General features: G+C 40.8%; 1 protein-coding gene across 1 annotated transcript; it reads left to right on the forward strand.

Annotated features, from left to right (window-relative positions):
• ankrd13c (ankyrin repeat domain 13C) lies at positions 1 to 27,792 on the forward strand. Its single transcript, XM_041040292.1, has 13 exons — positions 1 to 649; positions 2,639 to 2,680; positions 8,300 to 8,404; positions 15,170 to 15,255; positions 17,147 to 17,192; positions 18,298 to 18,364; positions 19,632 to 19,776; positions 20,185 to 20,316; positions 21,204 to 21,365; positions 25,362 to 25,441; positions 25,939 to 26,037; positions 26,484 to 26,584; positions 26,833 to 27,792. Exons 1-13 carry the CDS (start codon positions 265 to 267, stop codon positions 26,961 to 26,963), a joined length of 1,581 nt encoding a protein of 526 aa, XP_040896226.1. The 5' UTR covers positions 1 to 264; the 3' UTR covers positions 26,964 to 27,792.
• Positions 27,793 to 27,871: the final 79 nt, after the last annotated feature.

Below are 27,871 nucleotides of genomic sequence, written 5' to 3' on the forward strand. Positions count from 1 at the left end.
GGAGCCGCTTACGTTGTGCAGCAACCAGCGACAGTTTTGAACGACGGGAGGGGAGCGAACTGTTTGTTTTCATCCAAACCGGCGCTAAGCGGGAGCTGCTACTTGTTACTCTCCGTTTTTAGTCTATCCAGTGTTAGGATTAAGTGTTTTCATGTTGTGCAATTTTCGGGGTTTGCGTGAAGACTTCCAACTGGCATCAGTTGGCCCGGAGGGTCATCGTCCGCGACGACACCCTCTGCTCCGTTAGCGCCAACTGTTTAGAAAATGACCGGAGAGAAGATCCGCTCCCTGCGCAAGGACCACAGGCCGAGCAAGGACGAGGATTTACTGGAGCCGGACGAGGAGGCTGCGACCGGGACCTTCACCGCCTCCAAGACGAACAACAAGAGCAGAGCGAGCAAAATCTTCAGCAATCACAAGTTAATCAAGTCGTCGTCCACACAGCAGCAGCAGCAGCAGAACCAGCAGTCGCAGATTAATGCTAACACCAACACGCTGTCAACATCGGATGTTATCGATGACAACAACAAGAACCCCATTATCCGAACCGGGCAGGACTTTCCGGTGCACGAATGTGTGTTTAAAGGAGATGTCCGACGCCTGTCTTCCCTCATACGGACGCAGAATATCGCCCAGAAAGACAACCACGGTGAGTCCTCCAGCTGCTTATCACACTGGCCCCGAAGGCAGGAGCCAAAAAAAACCACCATGATCCAACAATTTCAAAGTGTAAGAAAGCTTAGTTTTAGCTTATAGGCCATCAGTCTCCAGCACCCTGTGAAAGTAGGCGAGGCTTTTCCCTGCCAGGGCCTGGAATACTGAACTGATTCCCACAAGGAGGAATAGTTTGATTCCTCTGCCCTGCAACTTAATCACAGTCGGTTTCTTCTAGTCAACATAAAAGAAAAGAAAAGAATGATTGTGCATCTCCTCACCAAGAGCAGTGAAATTCATGATTGTTCAGAACCAGGCCTTCAAATAATGATTGTTTTTATTATTGATTAATCTGTCAACCATCTCAGTTTCTTAAAGCCCAAGGTGATGTCGACAGATGTTTTGTTCAATAAACTGTTCAAAACCCAAGATATAGAGTTTACTTATGGTGATTAACGTTTGAGCAGCTGAAACCAGAGAATTTTGTCATATTTTCTTAAAAATCAACCTTCTCAGGTAATTCTTCTTGCGGTAATCATATGTTGGTCCATAGCTTATAGTTGATGTATTAAGGGGTCCTTTGCAAATCTTTGGGAGTCCCAGACTGTTAGCACTACTTCTGCAGGGCAAAGTCTACTCAGATAACGCCACAATTTCCAAAGAAACCCTCCCTGAACTGTTGAAACAAGATCATGTTGTTCCGGTTCACATGCCTAGAAAAAAATGGCCCGTACTTGTTCTGTGCGTCAGAACTGGAATCTGGTCCATCTTCAAATCAAAGCTCTGAGGTGGCGTAATGCAACACAGGTGTCAGACAGGGCATTTGTCCCTGGTGTTGTTGTGGAAGCTGAACCTGTATTTTTCAGCGGTTATGCACACTTTGTTGTAGTTTGGCGTGGCTCAGTAGCAGCAGCTTGTGTGTTAACTCACACGTTAGTTAAACTTTGAGTGCATACAAGTTGAATCTGAACTGTCACACAGTGTCACTGAAATGAATTAGGCTGTTTCCATTTTGGGTAATTGCTCTTACTACAAGAACAAAGAAATAACATCTTCCACATATATAACAAATATATTTTACAGTTCATTGTGTTAAAACTATGTGCCTTATTTTGGAAAAGGCACATTGTTGTTAATTTTTCTGTGCTCTGAGTAATACAAATGAAATTCATGAAATTGTCTCCATCAAATTGGATTGGTGGTAGAAATCTCAGACTATTTCAAAACTGTCTGCACGAGAGAAAATACTATGTAATCTGGATGAAGAGATGCTTCCAATGCAAAAGGTATGCATTCAGCATCTTGCTCAAGGACACTTGAACAGTAGAAGTGGTTTTCACACTACAGACCCACAATATCTTTGTGCGCCCAAAGATGGTCTCTGCTGTTCCACTGCCCTATCTGTACCATTTATCACAACATTGGGTGGGACTTCTAGCTGATCCCCAGCTTGTGTTTTCAACCACATCGGGGCTTCTACGAGGCATGCCCTCTTTACTCTGGATGCTTGCCCACCTCTCTTCCCCTGGAAGAGGACCCTGAAGGAGCTGACCGAGCAGTTCAGCTTCCTCTTGAGGGATTCTCCTATGCTTATGAGGCACGTTTTACATCCTAGGGAGAAAACCAGCGCTTCTCCACACCTACTGCAAATGTTATTTTTCCTGAATGCATTTCAGGTGTGCAGCCCTTACCGTTCAATTTTTACTTTGTGATGGTTAATAAGGCATGTCCCTGCCTTTTAACTGCAGCTTATATTGAGGGTGCAGTAGGTTAATAGACTGTAATATTGCTTGTCATGGTAGGAGAACACACAATAGGCATACACTTACCATATCATTTAGAATTTAGTGGATTATGCCTCCTAAATGTAAAAATCTAATTCACCTCAAAAGTGACAGTCCTAGGGGCAAAGCACTTGTCACAGACATCTGTTATTGAGCTTATCAAAGACAGCCGATGAATTCTGTTTTTCTCTCCTCTTCAGGAAACACGCCGCTGCATCTTGCTGTCATGATGGGCCACAAAGGTGAGAAATGTTTAAAAATTCACCTTCGTGTGGGTTATTTTTCTCTCTCTGTGGCCTTCTAAATGAATCTCTCTCTGCGGGGCTGTATGTCTTTTGTTTGTGTTTTCATTTATTTGTGTGTGCATGTTTGTTTATGTGTGTTTGTGTGTGTGTTTCAGTGTATTTTCCTGTCTTTGTGTATGCATTTGTCTAGCTAAGCACCACCAGACATTTACCACAGATCACCACACAAATCCCAGAAGGCAGGATGCTCATGCATGAGTAAAGAGGTTGTGTTTATGGATTTTTGCCTGGACAAAAATGGGATTGAGCAAGAAAACAATTTTATTCTTGTCTAACGGATGTGTCTCTTTTTCTATTCAATACGTTCACAGAGCAGAGAATATCTGAACATATTAAATCACTGGTGATTAGATAATGATGACAATACAAGAAATAGGATCCTCTCTGAAGCTAAGAGTTAGTTTGAAAAAAGAAAAGGCACCAAATTAAGCAGATTTTGACATGCATCTTGCAAAGCTCTGAGTAGTTTGATGTATACAGTGACTATGTCATGATGTTTTGAGGCTTTCTTAAAACCTTTACATGATTATGTTTTCAGCTGAATTGCACTAGCTGGACTGAAAGCATGTGCATAAAACATTAATGTCCTGCCCCTTATGTGAGTCGATGCTTACATCTAATTTCACAAAGAGACTTCAGAACGTGCTGTTGAAAAATTAATTCCCCCTGTTTTTTTGCAGCAGGCTCCCAGTGAACAGTTCAAGCATAGGGTTACTCGTACTGCACTGTCCTATTTATTTAGCGTCTATCATTGGAGCATGAGTTTCAATTGATTTCAGATTGGCTAAGTTCAATTCTTGTCGCCAGAGTGCAGGCCCTGCCACCGCCTATTGGTTATTCAGACAGTGGAGTGCCTAGGTGTAGTGGCGGATGGGACACTCTGGAATTGATTGTGCTAATGAGGTTGCCTATCTCTTCCCTGAGCCGCGGCCCTGTCCTCCAGGGATGCTCTGGCCAGACAGGCTGAAGACTTCAGCATGAGATCATAGTCTGGGTGTGGCTGCCTTGTTGCGATGGAGAGGACAAGGCTCTCTTTGTGTATTGGTTTGTATGTGTGTTTACTATTTACCTGACTAGTAATGACAGTGATTCTTGTTTATAGTCCCTTTTAATTTTGAGCTTTCACAGTTGTACAGGTGGAAAAATCCCATGTGGAAGAAATAGAGAGACCATTTCTGTCACTAACAGCTAAAAACAGAGCAGGCTTCAGTCCATATTTGTTGTTCTCCATTGGTAACAAATGAAATACTGAGGAAGGAGCGTTGCTATATGCACACAACTACAGGTGCAAAGCTAAATTAAGCAGGAAATGTTCACATTTGAGAAGCTATAACCGGAGAACTTTTGGTTAAAAAAGTGATTAAGAATTAATAATAATAAGAGAAGACATGTCAGATTGAGGAATGTGAGTTAACTAAATGAGTAAACATTGAAACATCAGTGACATATTGATGATGGATGTTTCCGTTTATTTTGACTTCAAGTCACCATCTGACTCATTATTTGTTTTAGGGCATGAAGGCATTTTCTGGCAATGAAACACCACTAATTAGTATATTTTAGTTCAGTTTATCAGTGTTTGGACAATATCGTCAGGGATGTGAGATTAAGTCCCATCAAAGAACAGAGAATGACCAAGTTTTCCTTTTGTCCTGTGGTTGCGATATCTGTCCCTTTGGTCACAAGGATAAGATACCATTAGTTTAGTCTGGAGAAAAAAAACATATCAAGGGTTTGGGTCAATTTGCAAAGCAAAAACAAGTGATGTGTAAGAGCTTTCAGTTGTACCGTAGAGACGGTGACAATGTGATCCTTGAACTCCTGTTTGATTTGCTCGCTGAATGTGCGATCGATGGCGATGAAGTGAGTGAAAAAGCCATTTTATAGGTGCACTCAGCCTGGATTAGAAGGGGTGGAGATGGTGGGGAGTTCTAACAGCCCACAGAGCCTCTTGACAAGTGTCCCATGTGTAGCCAATGCACGTCGTGTAGCATTAGATTAGCACTTTATTTCTCCGCTCTGCTCTGCCTTGCTCACAGAGTTGTATGTGACCTGAGCAGGATCCCTGCACAGCTGCTGCACATGCAATCAACCCAGAAACCCAAAGGGAGACTTCCTTATATCAGTACGTTCTCAACTGTATATCAGATCGAATCGGACAGCAAACCATGGCTAATGAGGAATAGGCTAAATGCTAATGTATCCAGGCAGCTCTTTTCGATGTGACTCAAATGAATAACCTGCAGTTTGATTAATCCTTGCCAGCCTCCTGCAGGGAAAACACCAACACATAAAAACAGCATTATATACAGATGACAGTACATTATAAATGGATTATATAATAGCTCTACGGCCCAGATGGAGGAATTTACATCTCGCTTGTAGGACTTATAACCAATCAGTCTACATGGAGTAATGTTGGCCAGTATCCACTAACAGTTAGCTTGTAGTTCTCAAACTTTATTACAATACACAGTCAGTCTCGCCGGTGGAGTGGCTTCGTGTCTTATTTGTTGATGTTGTTGAGAGAGTATTGCATATCAGAGCATGATGCAGCTGTCACTGAGCTGCACAGGTAAATGCTGAGGCTGTAAATGTATCAACAGCGGTCTGATTCCAACCATAAATAGCAGGTGGTAGCAGCCATTGTCTTTGAGGGTGAAATGTTAGAAATCCATTTTTAAACACATAGGTACAATTGGCATAGAAACCCTGTGTCCATGTACCATGGTGTCTCATCATCATCATCATCATCATCATCATCATCATCATCATCAGTTCAAAGCCAAAAGAAGTCTACTCATTGTACCTGAAACACTAAACCCTGACCAGAAGCTAGAATGCCTGTAGCTCAGGACACATGGCCTGGCAATTCTCCTCGTGGTTATGTAATGTATAGCTGCTAAATGTTGCCATTATTATTACACAATCATTGGATTTAGCAGGGTGATATATAGGTCAAAGGCCCGAGGGAATGCGAGCCTTACGTCAGAAAACGAGCATTTGGCCGCCTGCATTTTCTCAGCATCAACTTCTGTTATCAGCTGTTCCATCCCCAAGCTCAGGCACAGATCTGACGTATCAGATCTGTGCGTAAACTCAGTGCTTTGCATTTTTGGTTGCTGATGCAAAGGTCTTTGTGATGCACTCTGCAGTTGTATCCACCCTTTCTGGTGCCAGCACTGCTTCTTTATTTAATTAAAGCACGCAATATGGTCAGTATTAGTCACTCCTTCTGAAGTGGTCAGCCTTTGGACAGTATTCAGCTGTTGAAATGCAGATCATGCCACAGCAGAATTGGGCAGAAATATAATAAGAAGATGAATTCAGACTAACCATAGCCAAGTCTTTGAACTTCAGCTGCTCCCCTGGTGTGAACACAGCAACTTCCCACTGGCCTGTCTTTATTCATTTTGATTTTATTTGCCATGCTTCCACCTCAAAGTCAGCTGTACATTAGAGCAATGGTGTTGCAGATAATTGTTTTTTGTAGAGAATATAGAATAAGTGCTTTGGGTGCTGTCACAACCTGCTTTTTTATTTTTCTGTAACTACACTCCTGGGACAGCCACACTCTTCTTTGTTGTGTGGGTAATGTGTTTAATTAGGAGTTTCATACTCCTCTCTTCTCTCCTCTCTGTCATAAAGAATGTATGAGATCCTGGTTTCTCGCTTATTAATAAAACATGGTGAGTATGTAGATCAGAGAGGTGATGTGGTATTTTGGACTACGTGATAGTGTTACTGTGTATTACTCTCTCTCTTCAAAAGTCAGAATGCTTCTGAACATCAGATTGGCCCTATGAATGCACCACTTGAGGCGGGATTTTTAATAGCGTTCATGGTAGCGTTTAACAAACAAACAAGTCTGAACAGGAGGGCAGTAACCAGTTATATGGAGAGCTTCTGTGCGGCTTCTGTCAGACTGAATCACCATTGAAAAGGCTGGTCAAACTTACTGCACCCTCAGACTGTTAGCAGTTAGCCTCTGCTTTGCATTAGGATGGTTTGCTGCTCACTGGGCTGTGACTGCTCCTGCCCAGTGCTGAGACAGAGCTGTACAGACGCCAACAATATAATGAATGATGTCACGACAAAACTGACAGCTGAGCCGGAACAACAGGCTTCGTTTTTGGCTGGCTGTAGTTTGCTGACAGGCTGCCCAGGGAGTGGAGGGATTTTGTGCTGCACTTACCGCTGATCTTGCCATAGAAAAGGGATGAGGCTCTTTGGCTCTTTTCCCGTTGTTGGAATACAGGCACAGCTCTGAGGGTTACTCTGCACAGCAGCAGGAGATGTCTTTTTGTGAAGTTTGACATTTTATTCCCGAGAATGTTTTCTCATTTTATAGCAGTGTAGACTCTAAAGTAGGATGCTGAGTCTTGTGTAACTGTAGGCCCCATATGGCTCTTCGGTTTTAATGGGTCAGTTGTCAACTCAATCCTACACACAATCTGTCCCTCTAATAAACCAGGATTATTTTTAAATCACTGACACTACAGGAAACATCTCTAGTTTGTATGATACATTTTACGTTTATAGGAGTCAGTCAGTCACCTGTATTAGAATTCACTGAAGTGATCAGAGAAGTTTGTGATAAATGCATTAGACGATGCATTTATTTTAGATGCATTAGCCAAAAAGCAGAAATACACAGAAGTACACAGAAAATAAGAGTAAAGCCAGTAAAGTGTCCAAGACTACAAAATCATAGCTGGAGACAGTGTTGGCATGGAGTTAAAATTAGTTTCAAGGTTTTTTTTTTTGTCTGTTTGATTGGGGGGTGTGTGTTTGAATTACATGTGTAAGTCACCATAGCAACATCAAAGGTACTGACAAGAAGCAGGGATGGGAATTGTGAGATGTTTTGTCAGTCTCACCTTATTAATGCCCTAAGGACATTTTTTTTTGTTTTGTCATCAAACATACATGTCCTGTGTATTTTTTTGAAGCAAAACAAATGATGTTTTCCTCCATCTGTGTCTTTAAATTGTCTATTCAGCGTGCATTGTGGATGTGTAGCATCACTACATCAGACAGACAAATGAGGAAAGTCATTAGTGCTTATTCACTCATTGCTGTTTGTCCTTTAATAAAGGCCGTTTTTGCTAAGTACCACACCTCTTTTTCTTTCCATCTCTTTGGATGTTGCTTCTCTGACTGTTTGTAAAAAAGATCAGAAAATCTGTAAAGGTTGTTCTGCAACAAACACACAGAGGTTGACTGTAGTTACGTTCCACACATCTTAACTCTGAGTGAGCCCGCGTGCAACCTTCCATCCCTGAGCAAACCTGTGCTTATTCCAAAAAATCGAAACCTAAGACTAAAAACAAACAGACCTTTGTTGTGGGAGCACCTGCAGAGTCGCGTTTGGAAGGCACATATTTATTTATGTTTCTCTTTCCTCACGTGTTGTTCGTGCTGCTGGTCTTTTATTGGAATGGATGTTCTTTTGTGTCTTGTCTTAATTGTGATGCAATTAGTACAACTTATTCAAATAAAATTTTTATAATTCAAGTAATTTTCTACCTGCCTGTCTGTCTGGACCTCTTGCAGAGTGTGCCCACCTGCTGCTGGCCCACAATGCACCAGTGAAGGTGAAGAACGCTCAGGGATGGAGCCCCCTTGCAGAGGCCATTAGTTATGGAGACCGACAGATGAGTAAGTATCTGTGACTGACTGACTGGCACTATTTCGTAATATATGGAGACAGGCCTTTGCAAGTTCCCCACCACCGCTGCTACATACTGGTGTTGGTCAGCCAACTCATTTACTGAAATAGACGTGGCTTCGGTGGAGTTTTGTTTTGGATTTTGCTGTTTAGTGAAGGCGGAGAGAAAAGATCTGATCAACAGATGCGAATCAACAAATGGCTTGGCACATTCTTCCACACTGCTGCTTCCCAGTGAGGCCATGACGCTGGCCTGCCTCCTCAAGGTCCTCTGGCTTTTGTGCTTTGATGAAAGGCAATTCATTAGATGTTTCTCTCATGGGCTGGTTATGCTCAGGCCCTAGTCTCGCCCCTTTTCTGCCCACAGTCCAAAGTCTGGGTTAAACTGTGGTTTGAAGGGTTCACTTACTTTAGTTTCTGTTTCAAAATGACATATCCACTATTAATAGTAACCATGGCCTTGTTTAAGACCATCACAGACACATAAGTGAAACCAGTCATGTTAGTTTCTTTCATTGGTATTTGGTGTAAATGTGCAGCATGAGAACACCCTTTGTACACCAGCCCTACAGTTTTACAGATATTGAATAGTGAACTAGTGAGTAGTTCATTAGCAGTTAGGTGCAATTTGCCTATTATCTGTTTTAAAGCTCTTAATATGCTGATCATGGGAAGAGGAAGGCCCGAGGTTTCGTTCTGCGTGGCACTGATCTGTAGCTGTAAATAAGAAATACAGCCAGACTGGAAAATTGAGTTGCAAATGTTAATAGCTGATACTGGTTTTTATGACAGGCATGGGGGTCGGAGATCTACATGAAAGCAGATAAATAATACAAGGCAGAAAGAGAAAGTAGAAGAGTAAAAATAAAAGAAAAAAGATTCTGTCAGATAAGTTTTCTAATTCAGTACACATAAAAAAAACCCTGGATATAATTTCAAATGTGTCATCATTATATTGTTTCTAATTAGCAGTCTCCACTGTGTTAAATACATTAGAGTGTGAACTGCCTGGGTAACACATCATAGTTAGATACTGGAGCTGTCAAGAAGAATGCATGTAAATATCTTTGTCTCGTAGTGTAGTGATCCTTCATGAAATCTGTTTGGTCAATGTACTTTTACTAGACATTTTAACTCCCAGACATTGGTATCATGTCAACTAATACTAATAAAAATACCTGCCACTGACACTATGAAGATGAAAATTTAATTTCTGGGCCTGTTTTCTTTGGTGGTGTGTTTTTTTTCCCCCCCTTGTTTCTGCAAATAACAGTAGCTCTCTTACTTTTTTCCTTCTTGCAAATGCTTGCTGTCCTGGAGCTTTTAAAAACATCTCACATCAGCAAATGTTACAAAAATAATAAAACTCTTGATTAAAAAAGTGAAAAAAGGCCACGATCTTGCTAGAAAGGTTTGGTTCCTCTGTAGCTTTGCAGAATCAGTTAGAGAGCATTTTATCTAATTCAAATGCAGTATCAGTTCGACCTATTGAATCTGAATCCTTTCAAATCCCTTTTCAACATTTGTAAGTAACTGTAGACTAGAATAACTGCACCTCAAAGATGTCTCAAAAACGAACTTTGAATGCAGGCACCAGCTGCAGAGGGTGCACTAACCACAGACTTACATTTTATCCAAACATTAATTTGCTACAGCTGATGTAATCTGCCACCAATCTTTGCCATTTTAACCAGCAACAGTGACAGCTGGCTAAAGATACGACACTTTCCTTTGCTAATTATTTTTTGCTAATTAAAAAGAGATTTGTTATTGTCAGAGCTTTAGAGGTATTTTGCCAAACAAGAATCAGATTCAAAATGGAACCAGCTCCTAAGATTCAGTAGAGAGGTGAGGGGCCAAACTAGGAGAATGAGTCACAAACAGCACCTTTCAGAAAGAGTAAATTTCCCTGAACCATACCACAACCTGTGAGAAGAGTTTGCAGGCAGGCAGTCACCTGGTGACTGGGCCCATATATGTCTGATAATTGAGGAGATCAGTTGACAGGTACGGACTCAGTCTGCTGACAGACAGGTACAGTAGGTCAGTCTCCTCATCCCCTGAATCAGCCGACAGGTTTTAGAAGAGAGAGTGGGACTGCAGTTTCTGCTGCAATAAAGTTACAGAGAAGGACTTTTGTTCTTTGACTCTCTTTGCCTCTGTGAAGACGTTAATGTCGAGCCAAAGTACAGGGCAGGGCCTCTGATGTGACGGTTCAGCTACAGCATTTCACTCTGTCAAAGTCTTCACATTGTAAAAAAAAAATTCACATTTGGCCTTCCATTTATAGGATTTTCCCTGGTTGCCATGATGACATTAAAGTAGAAAGTTGTAATTCAGGTGCACATTCAGTGCAGTAAATGTTGACTCCTTTTCAGGGTGAGTCTAGCAGAGCCGTGCCTAGCAGTTATTCAGTGTGAGCTGAGTCAGCGTTTGTCAGGAGTCTGTGAGGGAAGTGGAGGATTTTTTGTTTGAGCTTTGTTTGTTTTACAGTCAGAGAAATGTCCTGATCTGGAAAGTGTTGACAACACTATTTCAGTCAATATTTCACCTGCTCAGCCCGTCAGATTAACATGTTTGTTTACTAAGCAAACAATTTAAAAAAAATCCTCACCAAGCGCTGTTCCTGTGCTATTTTTAATGAATGTTTGTGACTAATTTCCACTGATGTCAGCCCACATTTGCTGTGATTTGTTGCATTCGTCACCTTAGATTTGCCACTAATGGGTTTCCATTTGAAAAAGGAGGTAAAATTTGGTTCAGAAATAGACTTTGTTCAGTTCAGAAAGAGCTATTTCTGTCCTCACTTACATTCCATTCACACAGCTGCCTTGTCAGCTTCAGGAGGTCATTTAAAGGGCTGCCTCAGTTTATGATGGTGTTTATTAGATGGGGAACTGCTTTTCCACGCGGGTGTCAGACTGCAATTCTCTTGATAGTTGGGTGTTGAATAAAGGACCGGACCTGGTGCTTGCTGCTGAAAAGTTTAGTGTGAGATTGTCTGAATTTCAACAGCTAGTTTGAAGCCTGGTAAAGAAGAGTTTTGGATGGTTTCAGCTCATACACTGTTTCCACTGGTTACCTATTTCTTTTTAGGTGTAAGGTTGCTGTCTTATTTCCATTTTCTTGTTAACATGTTCATGTAATAATTCTTGGGTTATGTAAAGGATCGAAAGGAAGCTGCTTTTTTTTTTTTTTTTATTTGTTATGGCCGTGGCTAAACCTTAGTCTATATTCGAAATGATTGTCCCTCCAGAGGCCAGAGGGGAAATATGGTAGTGATGTGATTTTTAAAGTTTACTTTTCTTATTTGTTCTTGTTTTGTTTTTTCTGGAAGAGCATTGGGTTTAGACCAGGCGTTCTCTGATACGGTGGGAACTTATCACCACCCACTGTTGTTGGTGTTGTTCATATCCAGTCTGTCTTCTTTTACAAATAATTTAGATAGTAAACAGCAAACATTTTTAAGATTTGTAATATATTAAATACACTGTATCTTGGTACCTGTGCTGGAGTCCTCTACACCTGTAGTATTAGACCTTCAGTTAAATACTACAAGTTTCATATCAAAGTTAAATGGTCCATTTAAAATGCAATAACACATCTGACGAAATAACATTAAAAGAAAATGTTAAACCAAATTGTGGTCTGTGATAAAAATGGGTGACATGAATGCCTGTACATGCCTGAAGCTTAACTAAATTCTTTTTTCCTCCACACTACATTTATGCAGACTTCTTCAAAGCAGCTTGTAATTTTTAATCAGACATTAAGAACTCCCCATGCCGCATGTGGTGTGTTATCTCCAGTTAATGTGGTCGTTTTGAGTCTCTTTAGATGTCTTGTAAAATTAATTGACCGTGCCTCAGCAAGTTTAAACAGCAAGTTTGAAACTGCGTTCAGATAGGCCTGCTGGCAGCAGCCTTCCTGTCTTGCTCTACTGCACAGTGACTCCACAGCGTACCTGTGTCAATATTGACTGTTCTCAGGTTCTTGGAGACCAGCCAGCAGCAGTTGTCAAGTTAGATCCAAGAACTAATTGTTAAAGAGAAGCACTTTGTGGTGATGTGAATGCAAAATTGCCCTGACTCTGTCTCTTTTCATTAATTTGTGCAGGTAAATTTACCAAGATCACTCACCTAATTAATGCCAGGAAAGTGCCTTAATCAGTATCAGGGTGAATTAGTGCCAGCATGGAGAGTCAGTTTGGTTTAGTGTTGGAACAGTTGGGATTTGGTTTCCCGGCCTGTGTTGGCTGGGTCGCCTGTAGGCAGATGGTGAGATTGTACTCCTTCCCTTGTCCCGCTGAGAGGCGGCGAGGATCAGGAGGAGCCCCATCCAGAGCTTGTCCGCACTCATTAGCCAGCCGCACCACAAAGACACCTCTCGTCCTCTACTTGTGTCTGTGGCACTTGGCGTGTGTGTCGTCATGTGTGTTAGGTTTGTGGGTGAGCGTGCCTGTGCTCTCATTTGGCCTACTTTTACGATGGAGCCCTCAGCCCCCTCTGTACTTCCTCATGGGGAGCACCAGTCAGACAATATGTACAACGTGTTTGTGTATGTTGACTCACAACGTGGACATTGAGGAGAACAGGAGCTGGTCAGGCTAATGATGATGCCATGTGTCCTTTGTTGCTTTGAGTCCTATTAAAATGTAGGGCAGTCTGGGTGTCACAAGCAAAACATTTTTTTTCCATTACTGTTTCTGTGAGTTTTATAAGTGGCTCAGTTATGTCGTCATTTAATCCCCTCCTGGCTCCATAAAAGCCCCACACTTATGTGAGGGAGCAGCTGATGCCCCACTCTCTTTATAAACAGCAAATAACATTTAAATAATTGCTTGATAGCTGGGTGTGGATCTTTTTTTTTCTTAATCCCATTTCCTTTGGCATAATCAAGCAAGGGTCCTGCAGCCAATGGGCTAGAGAGCTGTGGATGCCTGTTAATGTAACTTATCATGGTTAAAAGTCTCCTGTGAATGTATCTCTCCCCTCAGTAATTAAGGAGGGTGAAGGCGCAGCTCATTAGCAGGCACCTCCCTATCTGCCAGGCTTTTTCCCTTTGAACTTCCTGGAATGTTTTGATCCCTCCAGGCGTTGGTCGGATGCTGCTGGGAGTGTCCCATGTGGCCACAGGAAGATGGCGTATCTCTGAACCAAAAGCTATCGTTACTGGAAGCTGCATGCTCTTTGCATTTAGCATGTTTCATTGTTGGGTGGATTTGCATAGAGACACTGTTCTCAAAAGTATACACACAAAACTTTCCATTTCTTGCAGCATATTGCAGATTTAAACGTTATCCCTCATCGTGAGACAGGACCACCTGTGTTGTGCTGAGATAGCAAAATCTGAACCACTTCCTTGTACTGTGCTACTTTAATACTGTGTTAATTTTGGCACCTTAAAAACTGGATTTAGTCTGATATGAAATTAGTTTTGGTCACGTTTCAGCTACTCAGGTGGGTGAAGGATAGTATGGCAATAACAGCTGCCTCACCTCCTTTACATTAAAACAGGTACGAGGGGCCCGAGGGATGTTTATACATTGCATCTGGGAATGCGACAAAATTAAAGCATTTTGGGAAGAAGTGATTAGTAACACTAAGATTATATTATCCTTAAACATCCCGTTTGACGCCAAGCTAATTATACTACACCTGTACCCAATGAACTTTAAATTGAAACTACAACAACGCAGATTTATAGATTTCGCTATACTACAGGCCAAAAGGATGATAGCTCTTAGGGTTAGGGTTAGGCACAGTGTATGCCTCTGGAGAAAATAACATATATTCTCAAAAACAAAGTGGAAGTATATGAAAGTATCTGGAAACCCTTTGGACATTTTATTAAACATGCGGATGTCGGACAGTTTATATAGGAGGTGTAGGACAATTCATTAGGCTGCATTGTATTGTTTTATTATTTTTTTGGTCTGGGATGTTTTAATGTCAACAGTAGTTGAGAGTGCTGTTTATGTATAATACAACATAAAGTTGTACATGTTATGGTACCACACATACTTGTATTTAATTAAATAATGTGTTTTTATTATTTGTCTTATCTATAATTTTGTTTTCCAAAATTTCCAAAAATTGTTTTGTTTTTTATTATCTTCAATGACGCGAGATTGAGAGAGTGAAGTAATGTTATGTTCTGTTCATATTAAGTGGGGAAAGGAGGGGGGTTATGAATGTATTTCAAAACCACATTGTACAAATGAATGCTGTCTGACTAATATGTACACTGAAAAACAATAAAGATATTGTTAAAAAAACAGGTACAAGGAGAGTCTGCAAGGCACTCACAATGCAAGTGTAGCACTCTTTCACTCTTTTAAGTTTAGAAAGATCCAGCATATTAGAAAAATTAAAACAAGGCTGTTGTTTTTTTCTCAGCCAACTAATCATGATTTTAGGAGAGGCTGCCTTTCATGTCATGCAGAGAAAAATGCTTGCCAAAACAACAACAACATAGTGCAGAAATTAGTTTTTGAATATAGTGCCTAAATCTACTACTTGGAGCAAGTTAATTGGTGGGATCGGATTCAATCTAACAAAAGGTTATTGGAAAAAAAATTATTTCAGCTGGTATGGGAACAAATTCTGTTCCATTTTTAGATAATTTTGCCCATCAGAAGCTCTTCAGCCACAGCAAAACAAAAAACAAAAAGCTTCCTCATTGTTGATGCTTTTGGTCTCACTTTTGGCCTTCTTCAGTTCTTTTTGTCCTTTTCTTTTCTCTGTGTCCTTCAGTTACAGCACTGCTGAGGAAGCTGAAGCAACAGTCCAGGGAGAGTGTGGAGGACAAGAGGCCCAAGCTGCTGAAAGCCCTGAAAGAAGTATGTAGTAGAAAGATCTTACTCAGGTGTCTGCTCTGTTCTCTCTGATGTTCTCTCTGGTCATTGGCTCTTTTTACATATCCTTTACATATCTCCTTTTCCTTCTTGATTATGACCTTATTCCTTTTCTTCCAACCTCCTCTGACATCGTCTTAGAAGTTATAAACAGTTACAAATAAACGTTTGCATCCATATCAAACCAAAAAAAAAAACACACACACACAGGCTTAAATATATAAAATACACACCCACAAATACACAAACGTCCCACCCAGACCTCAAGTCAAGTTTGTCATTCATAGATTATTGTCATCACAATGAAACAAAGTCCAGAGGGGACACACACTCTGTCATCTAGTCAGAGACAGAGACGTGGCTTTTAAGGCTAAATGAAGCCTTGCAGTGCTTTGGTGTGACATCACATGAACACATACACTGCGAGCCTGTAAATAATCACAGACATGCTGTTCAGAGCCACAGTTATCCCTCAGGGTTTGTTGTGGCTGTCTGCCTGACATGATGTCTGCCTTCACACACACAGACACTGTAAACAATTAGTCATGTACAGGCCGACATATATGCTTTTTAGGGCTACTGCACATGGAGCCTTTTTGTATTGTTGTAGCTGAATAACATTAAGTTATGGACTCCAAACTGTAGGCGTAATCATCTGGCGCTTGTAGCTTCCAGGTCAGCTGTGCTGCAACGCCACCCCCACAAGAGAGCCAGGGAAGGGAGGAAGTAAACAGATGGGCAAATACAAGATGAAAAGCTGCAAACTATCTAAAACCATGTGTGGTTTTTACTGTGTTTAAAGAGGTGGTATCACAGGCCCATTTCAATGGTTTGTCACCTTCAGTCTTAATGCAAACATCACATTTCAACATCTTTGCAAGTTGACTGACGGTCATCTGAGCCTGTGTTTGATGTGACATGATGTGAGCCTTCCTGGATGATGAGACAGAGATGGCGGAAATGATTTTTCTGCGTCATCGTCACTCAGAGATAACAAAGCTCCGGGAACTGATTATCCCCTGCCAGCCTGACGTCATCAGTGAAGGATGGATTGAGACCACCAGTAGTGATGATGAGATCAGCACATCCGAGCATCGTACTTCAGAGCTTAATTAGGCTGTACTGAGTTGTGTCAGTCAGGCGTGATTTGCTATGGAGGCTCATGTTTACTCAGGTCTGTTTAAAAGGCTTTGGTACTGCATCTTGATTTCTATTCTGCAGAGGTGTCTTCTGTATTGTTAGTAAAATGGGACTAGTTTCTCATTTTTCACTGTTTTTTTTTAACTTGCATACACATAAAAACAGTCATTAGTAGTTCCACTCCAAAGAGCACCTTTTGCTGCTATTAAAGGATAAGACTGACTATATGCTGTACTTTTCTTATTGTCAGCAAATTCCATCAAAAGACTCAAACCAGCAATGAACTGATGCGACAAACAAATATTGTCTGTGTTTCTAAAGTCTGTTACAGCTTATTCCTCTTCACCACAGACCTCCATTGTTCTTCACATCTATTAAAAACACATCAGTGAACCACTCTGTTGGGCTGGGTGGCATGTTCTCTCATTACCATGAACATAAGCACTGATTATTTTGAGTCACTTCCAAATACACCTTCCTGGTGCTGTAAATACTTCCTAGAACAGCTAATGTGGATTTATACGCAGCAGAAAATAATCCCCAACAAATGCACTATTTACTCCTGTTTGGTTTTTTCATGGGATTTGTTGACGATAAGACAAATCTAGAATATCACTAGTCTGATCCTTTAAGTCTGCAGCATTTTAATCATGAATATATTTGTGTTTCCACCTTTTCCACCCAAATAGTTTTACTGTTTTATTTTTAATTGAGTTTTCTCTGTCGTCATTTGCAGCTTGGTGACTTCTACTTGGAGCTTCACTGGGACTTCCAGAGTTGGGGTGAGTCAAGTTCCACCTTCTGCTATGTCATGATATTAAGGCTGACAGGAAACAACTACGCTTCATAAATATTATCCACTCTGGAAAATAACCATGTGTCCTCACTTTGGGTGTAGTCTGAAATACCAACAGTAGGGTGTGTTACAGACAGGAAAATATTATGGAATCACAGTGTTTACCTTGAGCTATGAGGGATATTCACTGCTGGAGTCAAGTTACTCCTCCTGCTGGAAATGAACTGATAAACCATTCTGTAATGTTCATTTCCCTGCAGTTATGATTACGTTAGTGGTATCTGCCAACACCAGAGGCTGAATTTGTTCTCCAGCTGCACTGACTGGACACACATTTTTATATGATGCAGGGTCTCATTTAGAATAAAAATGAAGGCTTCTGCTTGTAGTGGTGCAGCAGCTTTTGCTTAGTCTGCAGAAGTCTGGCTCCTGACTGTGAACCAGGACTGAATTCTGTGTACTCGCTGTGTCTTTGTAAATTATTGACAAGGTGGGCTAGATTATGTAATGGAAAGCACGATTGTAACTAAATGTACACTGGTTGTATAACAGTTTATTTGTACTGGGGAAATTTTGTGAGAAAGTAAAGGCTTTGATGTAGTGACAGGCAACTAGAGATGATATTTGTAGATTATGAAGCTACAGGTTTATGTGGTCCGAGAAGAATCTGGCTTAAACCAACACGGTCTCATGGATCTGCACTCATGTCAGAGGGATTTCTGGCCTGGTGCCCTTCAGGCCAGACTACATGTGGTGCTCTGCTGGGCTGGTGGAGCCACTTGATTTTTCTAACAGCTTTTATTTTTCCAGTGCAAGTCCTTCACAGAATTATTCTGGGCTATTAAAATCCCTCTTGAGTTTTGTGCAGTGACGGAACAGCAAACAAAGTCTCTTGCTTTCCGTTACTTAACATGGTGAAGGTTGTGAGTTATTAAATATTTAGTAACAGAACCACACGTTGTATGGGCCTCTAGTCTACAGCGCTATATGCTACTGAAGCTCTGAAGTGGATGGTTGTCTCCATTATTGAGTGAGGTTTCTAAATTTAGGTGATGTTTTACATGTCCTTACTGTATCGTTTCATGTTGCAGTGCCTTTGCTCTCCAGAATCCTGCCTTCAGATGCCTGTAAGATCTACAAGCAGGGCATCAACATAAGGCAAGTCCTGTCAACATATGTTACGCATCGATGTAAAATATGTGATGATTAAATACAAAGAAAGCCAAGCATTATATGTTGTTGTTTTGTGTCAGAAGTAAACAAGGACCATCTTATGGAAACCACACCAAATTAGACAGCAGTTCCACGAGAAAACCTTTTCTTGAGGCACTTCGTTATTTTGAATGCTAATTAATTTAGCTGTCATCTTGTGCTGCACACAACACAACATCTCTTTCTTCTCTCCCTACTTCGCCTTTTCTCTCCTCAACCTAGTTTGGTTAACTAGAGTGTGAAATCCGGTCCTGGCAGTATGAGGAAGCTGAATGGTGATGCTTCCGTGCGCAAATCTTTTACTTTTGGGTTGCAGTTTAAATCAGATCTTCATAGATGACACAGGCTGACAAACAGACAACAATGAGTTTTAAGCAGGAATCCATGTTGCTGCGTTATGTGGCCACACCTACGGCATATGCATACACTTTCACTCATGGATCTTTTTATTAACAGGGTTACATATTTGACAAACCACATCAGGCCTTGATCTAGGACGTACACAGATTCTTCTATATTTGGGTTTCATAACACATCAACTAAATCTATTTGAAGAATGAATTCAGTTCATAAAAGTGTGTGTTTGTGGCTCTGCGTGCTGTTCGCGTGTGCGATAGCGTTGTTGTGGAGCTTGTCATTTTTCTCTGAAACTGCTCCTGGCTGTCTAATTTGGTATTCAAAATGCCCTCTTATTATCCTGCTGTTGCAGGAAGAGAGAGAGAGAGCGAAAGAAAAAAAAAAAAACTGTCACAGCAAGTTCATTTACATTCTAGTGCTACAGTGTGTCAGGCCTGTCATACTCACCCAGAGCACCTACCACTTTGTTTCTGGTCTTCCACAAGCTGATCAGTTATTCTTTTTGCTGTCATGCTTCACTCCAGGATGAACCACTGTGACAACGTAAAAAAATAGATAAATAAATCTTGAAATGTGTTATTGGTCTCCCATGGCAACAATTACCATACATATTGTCTCTCAACTTTCAGAGTAAAGGTGTGACATCCATCACTGTTTTTGTTTAGTTTACGTTTTTTTTTGTCTCTGTGTGTGCTGGTGGCTTGGATACGACCAAAAGTAAACTCAGTCCAGCTTTCAGTCTTTTGCTGTTGTCATCTGTTTCCTTTTCCTGTCTTCTCCTTTTATTTATCCAAAGTTCCTAAACTAAACTCTATTTTTGCCTCCTGAATGCACATGCATCGGTGTGTGTGTGTAGATTGGACACCACCCTGATAGACTTCACTGACATGAAGTGCCAGCGCGGTGACCTCAGCTTCATCTTCAACGGCAACGCCATCCCCTCCGAGTCTTTTGTTGTGTTGGACAACGAACAGAAAGTCTACCAGCGGATACACCACGAGGTGTGTGAGACACATACAGATAAAAGACTGAAAGACCAAAGCCTCACTTCTGGCCCCTGAAGGTTGCAGTGTTCATTACAACCCACATGTAGCGCTACAGTTATTTTCATTATTGATTGATTTCATTGATAAGAACAACATACTGACAGTGGTATTAATGGATAATCAGTGCCAAATTAATGCCAAGGGCTGGTAAGCCCACACATTCAGCAATGATGTGGATGCTCAATTTTAAAAATGTAGTAAGCTGGAAAAAATACTGAAATCACTGATGAGCCTACTGTTAGCACTTATCAGAAAAATCCTGTGTTGATTAACAATTTAAGTCTCCTCTTCAGTTTGTTCTAACAGCTTGTTGTCATTGTTATCACTTCTTTACATCTCATATTGAGTGTCCTGTAATTTCAGGAGTCAGAGATGGAGACAGAGGAGGAGGTGGACATCCTGATGAGCAGCGACGTTTACTCCGCCACACTCTCCACCAAGTCCATCACTTTCTCCAGGGCACAGACTGGATGGCTGTTCAGAGAAGACAAGACGGTTGGTGTCAGTTGCTGTAGTTGGTGTTGTCATCATGATATTATTATTCCCACCGCCACAGCTTTTCCAAACACTCACTCTCGGTCGCAGGGTTCTGCCTGTTTGAGGAATTTCTGGAATTTTTAGTAGCTTGTCCCAGACAGAAAGTTGGGAATTCATTGGTAAAGGCAGGAAATGAAAGGAAAGCAATACACAAGCCTTTAGTACACAGATATATAGCAACATGTATTGTCAACTTTGGTAGTAACATAACATCAGCTGCAACTGTATAACTTCTCTGACCTGACAAACCAAGAGTGATAGAATATTTAAAGCACAGAAAAGGTGCCTGGCTTGTTTATGGAAAATCAAAGAAACCTGACTCATCCCTGTACTTTCACCTTTCAATCTTACTGCTTTCTCTTTTTTTCTGCGTTTTATTATCCTTTTCTTTCCATCTTTTTTGGAAAATAAATCCTGTCATCACGATGTTTTACTTGCTGTGTGTGTAAATGTTGGTTCTCTGTGTCTTCTTATTATTTCACCCCTGAAGTCTTCCTCTGTCAGAGTATTACTTTTGTTTAGGAACTACAGGTCTGCAGTTCAGTGCTGCAGACTCCCTCCACATTCCTTATCATATTTCCCATGCTACATCAACCACACCAGGCAGGAAAAGACTGTAAATACATTCAAGGAGCAGCAGTGATAACCCCAGAAAGGAACCACAGGTGATAGGCTCACGGTTAAAAACAACAAAGACAGGGAAGGGCCGTGTGGAGGCAATGAATGAGTTATGTGGGTATTGGTTTCTGTCCTGTCACTCCTTTGTCCTTTTGACATGTGTTTAAAAGGGAAATTGGGGACTCAGAGGGGAGGATGACTTATCTAACTGTTTCTTCTGTCTCCAGGAGCGTGTGGGAAACTTCCTGGCAGATTTCTACTCTGTGAACGGCCTGGTCCTCGAGTCCAGGAAGAGACGGGAACATCTGAGCGAGGAGGACATCTTGAGGAACAAAGCCATCATGGAGAGCCTGAGTAAAGGAGGAAACCTCATAGAGCAGAACTTTGAGGTGAGTCGGGCTGATTGTCACTTGTCATCTCAGCAAGGATGAAATAAGCAGTCAGACAGCTATTCCCCCAGAGAATCATGCCTCACTCCACAATCGGTGTGTGGTGCTGCAGAGCCCCAACCATCATTACCCATGATGTGATGGTTGGGGTTATGGGGCCCAGTTGAGCATGGCATCTGTTGTGGATTGGTGCTTTAAACCTGCACATTGATAACATGACATAAAATGAGATAAACATTCATCGTGCCGTCTTTAAAAAATAAAAAAAAACGTCTTGTCCGATGGTTGTGGTGGTTATTCACATTTTTCCATGAAATTGCATCTCTCTCACTGTCTGTGATGGCTGGTGTTTTACTCTGCCTTCAAATGCAGAGGTTCGAAACTGGTATGCAGACTTTGGGTGTCCAGTGTGAGACAGACAACACGTCTTACAAACTAGTTCTGACAGACCACAAACCAGCCCTTCCTGACTCCCACAGTGCGGTTATGAAGCCGACTTTACATACGATCTATAAAGCACCCACAGCAGCAAACAGCAGATCAGGACAGTGTAGAATCAAGGGTTTATCTCTGACTTGTTTATTAACTTTGGACCTTTTTGACGTCAACCTTCCAGGAACTGTGGAAGGAGAGGAACACAAAGTCTCTTTTGTGCATTTGTGTTTTCATTCCCGCTGTATCTGAAGAAGTGTGAAGATTATGCAAATTAGACCAAGGACAGACAAAAATGAATTTGTCGGGATAAAGACACAACATCACAGAGTCGCCCCGTGCTTTTATTGCTGTGTGACTCATGTTTGAGTTGGGTGTAATGAATGAACGAAGGAAAAGGAGACATGCTGAGAAGTAAAAGGAAATTCAAATGTCCAGAACACCACAGTGATGATCTGAGAGTTTAGAACATAAAATTTTATTTCTCTCATTTGGTTTGTTTTCTCTAACACTGCTCCATCTATATTATTAACTTGCAGTTTAGAAGCTGACAACAAAGCCTTGTTTTTAACATTGATAAACAACAATAAATGTTCATCTTTCAAACTAATATTAATACCACTCTAGTACTTCCTAGACTCCTATCACTTCCTTTTATGAATGAAGCAGTGCACAAATTGCCTTTGCTTTGGCATCTCTGTCAGCAACATTCAGCCCTACAAACTCCACCCCAATAGTTCCTGAACCAGTTGAAAGTACTAGGGGTTTTCTAAACCTGAAACTATCACACAGGAACTAAATGTAGTTCCTGTTCCTTATAGTTCTGACTAATGTTTCTGTTTTAGTGAGATTCAAGCTCTGCAAGGTTGATGCCATTATTGCATCGTACTTCATTTACATATCCCCAGATATCTCCAGACATGAATCTTTGTCTTCAAAAAGAAATAAGCCTTCAGAAAAAAAATCCTTTGAAAAAAAAACAAATAGCCAGTAGAGTGCAGCTGTACATGTAGGTGCATATTTAATATGACTTAGCAAAAATGGGAACCAGTTGGAGCACAACCTGCTCTGTCGATAAACATCCTGTTTGCCTCCTGCAGCGTAACCACCAGTCCAGTCCTGAAACTGTCCTGTCCTGCTGGAACCTTGGGGTAGGGCACAAGTCTCAAAAAGAATAACCCTTACACTACTTCCCTGCTGTATCTGTACTAAGTCCTGTAGAAACAGCATGGACTTCCTGCCAGACTGTCAGTCAACTTTGCATGGTTTATTGAAAAATTCCTGTCTGACTCCCAGCTGTTGTTTCTTTGATGTTTTATTTGTTTCCGACATGAAAAGCTGCTCCAGTCACTTTTGTTGAGACAGGTTTACTCCCCTCCTCGTCCACTTTGCATGGATTAGAGTCCCAGCACTGCCACCCAGTGGTGAAAGCTACAAATCAGCACCTTGTGTTCACAGGGGACGACTCTCCCACCCTTCATCCCCTCACTACAGTATGTTCTAGAGTTTGCTTAGCAAGCCCTTATCTAAACACTGAGCATAAAGCCAGTCAAAAGGCATCTATTGAGTGTTGAGAGGCTTTGTCTTCACTGTGTAACTATTCGCTTGTTTTTTGTCGACTCCCCCTTGTTCTGTGCTGGCTTTGTTTCATCACAGTGTCCTCTGTTGTTTGTCAGTCTATTTATACAGAGTTGAATCAGAGCCTACTCGTGTTTAAAGTTTAAAAAAAAAAGATTGTTTTAGTGGGCCTTGGTGTCGATGTGGGAATAATTTCTCCATCCACGCTGGTGGAAAACGATACATGGAAGCGGGAGAGAGGAAAATAAGCTGCTGCTGTGACGTAGCTGTGTTTACCACAGCGAGGGAGAGCGGGTCAGCTCTGTCCCTGTGGACACAGGGAAGTGTGGGGGGCTTTCGAACAGGGCTTGACACCATTGATCACACGGATGAGGGCTAAAACCCCTGGTGCCATGGAATGATGGAGGGGCGGGAGCAGCATACCAACAGATCAGGGCCTCCGCAGCCTGTGTGTACTCTGTCCTCGTCACAACAACACGCCGGAGCTGATGCACACAGTGTGAGAGCGAGCACTTAACAAAGCCGCAGGGAGAAAAACACCAAAACATTTCTGGGATGACTGCAGTATAGGTTGGGAATGATGGGAAGCAAAGATGTTCTCTCTGCTTTTACTCACACCTCACGCGGCTGACTCTTGGCACAATCAGGTGTCTCGTCATCCACCACGTTTTTTCCACATTATTCTGCCCTAGTTGCCTTATTTAACCACGGCTTGCAAAAGAGAGGTCAGCTGGTGTGATTCCAATTTTTTTAACCCGAACTTGGCAAGAAGAGCGAGTTCATTTTTGGAGAAAGTCAATTTTTTTGAAAAAGAGGATGGAGCTCATCCCAGTTCCAATTTAGGGTCAGTAAGAACAGATTGTCCGATCTTAAAATAAACTGACACTGAAGGAGTACTCTTACAGTTTATTTAAGGAGGCAGAGCCGAAATCATTTTCCTCAGGAAGCTAAGATTACATGATTTGTTTTGGACAGAGTTCTCTCTAATGCTGCTTTGCTGGTGGGAAGAGTCTCTGTTGATGATAAAAATCAATCAACAAGCTAATCAAAAAAGCTGGTTGTGATGTTGACAGAAGCACTACAGGTGAATTAGAACAAAGAAGAAGTTGCACTGTACTGAACTGTATTTTTTAAGATATATATTCTATATCAGTCCGTGGTAGATTATGATGATAAACACAGATTCTTGAAGCTTTTCAGGCTGTTAATCACATTACAATTGTTTTTATTTTGCTGCTGCACTGTTGGGTCGACTGTATTCATTGTACATGTTCTGACTTTCTGTCCATTTGTCTGTTTGTCCTCCATCCCCTGAGTCCTTTTCTTCCAGGCCACAGATGTAGACATGTTGTTAGTTATGTACAAACAACAAAATGCAACGTCTTATTCTTATTTAATACTGCTTTCTTAGTAGAAATGCCAAACTGTGAAGTATGAATGCACAAAAGATTAAGAAAAACATTGCTGTTAAGAAAGTAAGGGCAAGTACAGAACTAGAATAGAGTCCACTTTAAATGGAATCATATGTTATGTATTTGTCTCTGCAGATGTTTAGTGGTGTTAGATTGCCGTGTATGTGCGAGGCTGAACAGGCCAAACCAAGTTTTCTGTGGTTTCAGTGATCCATCGGGGCCCTCTAGTGGCCTGTGCTTTTCATGTCATTGCTCTGGGAATAAATTAAGACAGACTTGAAATGAATGAAATGTTAAAATAGTATGAAAGAGAACTGACGCCTTTCTGTGACGTGTAAGTGAAGATTTGTAGGTGGTCAGAAGTTGGCAGCTCACAGATTTTTACAAATTCACCGCCCATTTCAAAAAAACAGGTTAAGACTGATGTTAGACTTTTTCTCGGTTTAATCGAATTCCATTTTGTTTTGTCTGTCTTTGGTGTAGTTTTGAAAGTTTTTTTTCCCCATCTACCCTGCAGTGGTTCAGTTTGAGATCTGACCTTGACACGTTTTCTTTTTCTGTCCGTGATTTTCAGCCGGCGAGAAGACAGTCCTTAACTCCCCCATCACCCAACACTATATCCTGGGAAGAATACATCACTGCTGACAATGGAAAGTAGGTGTTTAAACAGATCAAGACTTCACTTCTTAAACTTTTACAGAGGAAACCAGAACAGTAAGAGGAACATAATGTAGTAGTGACTAAAAGGAACTAAACTTCTGATGAATTAACTTACATCAATCGTCAGTTTCCTTTTGTTCATTTTTTTTAAGAGGACACAAATATAGACTTAAAATTGATCGCATTTTTATAGCTAATAACATACATCTCATACATGTGTATATATATGTACACACATAAGATGTAAGATATATACATCTTATGTGTGTAGCATTCATTTTATACACATGCTGCACTTTTTTTTTTTTCACATGCAGACATCTTTCTTGATTGAGTTTCTTGATCACAGGACGTTTAACTGTGAATTACATACATCTATTTCCTACTAAAAACTACTGCAGAGTAAGAATATCTTCTGTCAGCTCCTCCTCAGTGAGTTGCCTCATCATGTAATCATATTCTGATAGGTTGTTGTGTCTGTCTCCCCTCAGAGCACCTCATCTAGGAAGAGAGCTGGTCTGCAAAGAGAGCAAGAAAAACTTCAAAGCCACGATAGCCATGAGCCAAGACTTTCCTCTGGGCATTGAATCGTGAGTCTCCTCTTGGCATCCAGACAGTTATTTAAAATCCAACAGAAAATACAGGCAGCTCTCATGTTACTTTCTCTTGATGGGTCATGATAAACAGGGAATTTGTCAGAAAAAAAAAGCTTGGATGGATTATAGCCATTATATTTGCAAAGAACTGTGTCTTTATTTTTGTCTTTCTGGTTTTAAAAGCTTTTAAAAACACTTTCAAATCAATGATTGTGTATCAGCAATGTGTTACAGTTGTGTCATGTGCATTTAGAGTAGCTGATAAAATTGTGTTGAAATAAGTAGCAAATGAAGTTTTACTGTTGTAGAAATTATTGAAAAAAATATTGAAATAAACTAACAAATGACAAAATATGCCAAGGAACATATGGTTTATAACCATTCAAATTATCTTTATATTTTTCTGGATTTAAGCCATAAGTTTGTTTTTGCCCCCTCAGGTTATTGAATGTTCTGGAGGTGATTGCACCCTTCAAGCACTTTAATAAACTCAGGGAGTTTGTGCAGATGAAGCTCCCCCCTGGCTTTCCTGTCAAACTGGGTAAGTAGCAGTAAATTCAAAGAAACATACACCATCTGTATGGTTATTAGACAATTTGACTGTTAAATAAATAGTTACAGGATCAGCAAACCAAAGGAAATAGGAATTGTAAGGTATTTTTTCATTTGATGAATTTATTTAAAATTTAAATGAAATTTAAAATATGGAAAGAAATCTAATACTGATAGTGTAAAATAAAAAAAACAAAAACTCATCTCATTTTTAATTCTGCTCATTCCTTCCTGCAGACATCCCCGTCTTTCCTACCATCACAGCCACAGTGACATTTCAGGAGTTTCGCTACGACGAGTTTGACGCATCCATTTTTACCATTCCCAATGATTATAAAGAAGACCCTAGCCGCTTCCCTGATCTTTAACCTCTCAAGCCAGAACAGGAAACAAATGTACAACAAGGTAACATTATGCTATAAAACATACTTTTTGAAATAAAAAAGGAAAAAAACTGAGGGGGGAGGGAAACAGCGGGAATCGCTTCTTGACAATTTATGGATCCCATCGTCCATCCAGACTCTTGAGTACAGACAGCAACAAAAGACATGACATGGCATCGTCAGACCTGATGGAGGCCCAGTGTGGCAGAGATGTCGACATCTGATGAGTGTGAATGTCTCATCAGTGAAAGGGCATTGAAGTTAAAATGAGTGAGAGTAGAGCAGGTGAGTTTTCTGAATACGGGGTGTAAGTAGAAGACATTAACAGACAACCAGTTCAGTTGATGCTATGTATTTAAAAGTATGTAAGTAATGTTTTTAAAGGGACTGTGTTTAACTGACCTGTAGTAAAGCACTGATATTACTGTGTGAGATGTTGGGGAGGAATTCCACTTAAAGCTCATTTTTAGGTTCCTTTCCTACTTAAGCAGACTTTAAAAAAATTTCATGGTGGAAATTCATTTTAATTTTGTAATACAGGGTCAATAAGACATGTAACTGAAAATAATCTAACGCACTCCTCTTAGGCAGGTGTGCAGGGAAATAAAATCACAACTTTTTCACTCTCACTTCTTGAACATTGTTATATTTAGAAATGTTCCCAAAGATGTTAAAGAGTTAAAATGTCATTAAATCAGTTTTGGAAAAGTTAAAGCTGTTTGCTTTTGCAGGTAAAAAAAAAAAAAACCTAAACTAAAAATCTGTTTTTTTGTAGAATTCCACTCTGCACATTATAAATGGTGTGTGTGTGTGTGTGTGTGTGAGAGAGAGAGAGAGAGAGAGAGTGTAAGAGATTTTCATGGGCATGGAGTAGCATCACTGAACCTTTGGGC

This window comes from Toxotes jaculatrix, chromosome 6 (assembly GCF_017976425.1).
Source record: "Toxotes jaculatrix isolate fToxJac2 chromosome 6, fToxJac2.pri, whole genome shotgun sequence".
Classification (NCBI taxonomy): Eukaryota; Metazoa; Chordata; class Actinopteri; family Toxotidae; genus Toxotes; species Toxotes jaculatrix.

What these genes read in the sequence shown, in the direction of transcription:
- ankrd13c (XM_041040292.1), top strand. Translation starts at nt 265, where the DNA reads ATGACCGGAGAGAAGATCCGCTCCCTGCGCAAGGACCACAGGCCGAGC. An exon ending in CTGGGACTTCCAGAGTTGGG is followed by an intron (nt 17,193 to 18,297) that starts GTGAGTCAAGTT and finishes TTCATGTTGCAG; the next exon opens with TGCCTTTGCTCTCCAGAATC. An exon ending in AAGCAGGGCATCAACATAAG is followed by an intron (nt 18,365 to 19,631) that starts GCAAGTCCTGTC and finishes GTGTGTGTGTAG; the next exon opens with ATTGGACACCACCCTGATAG.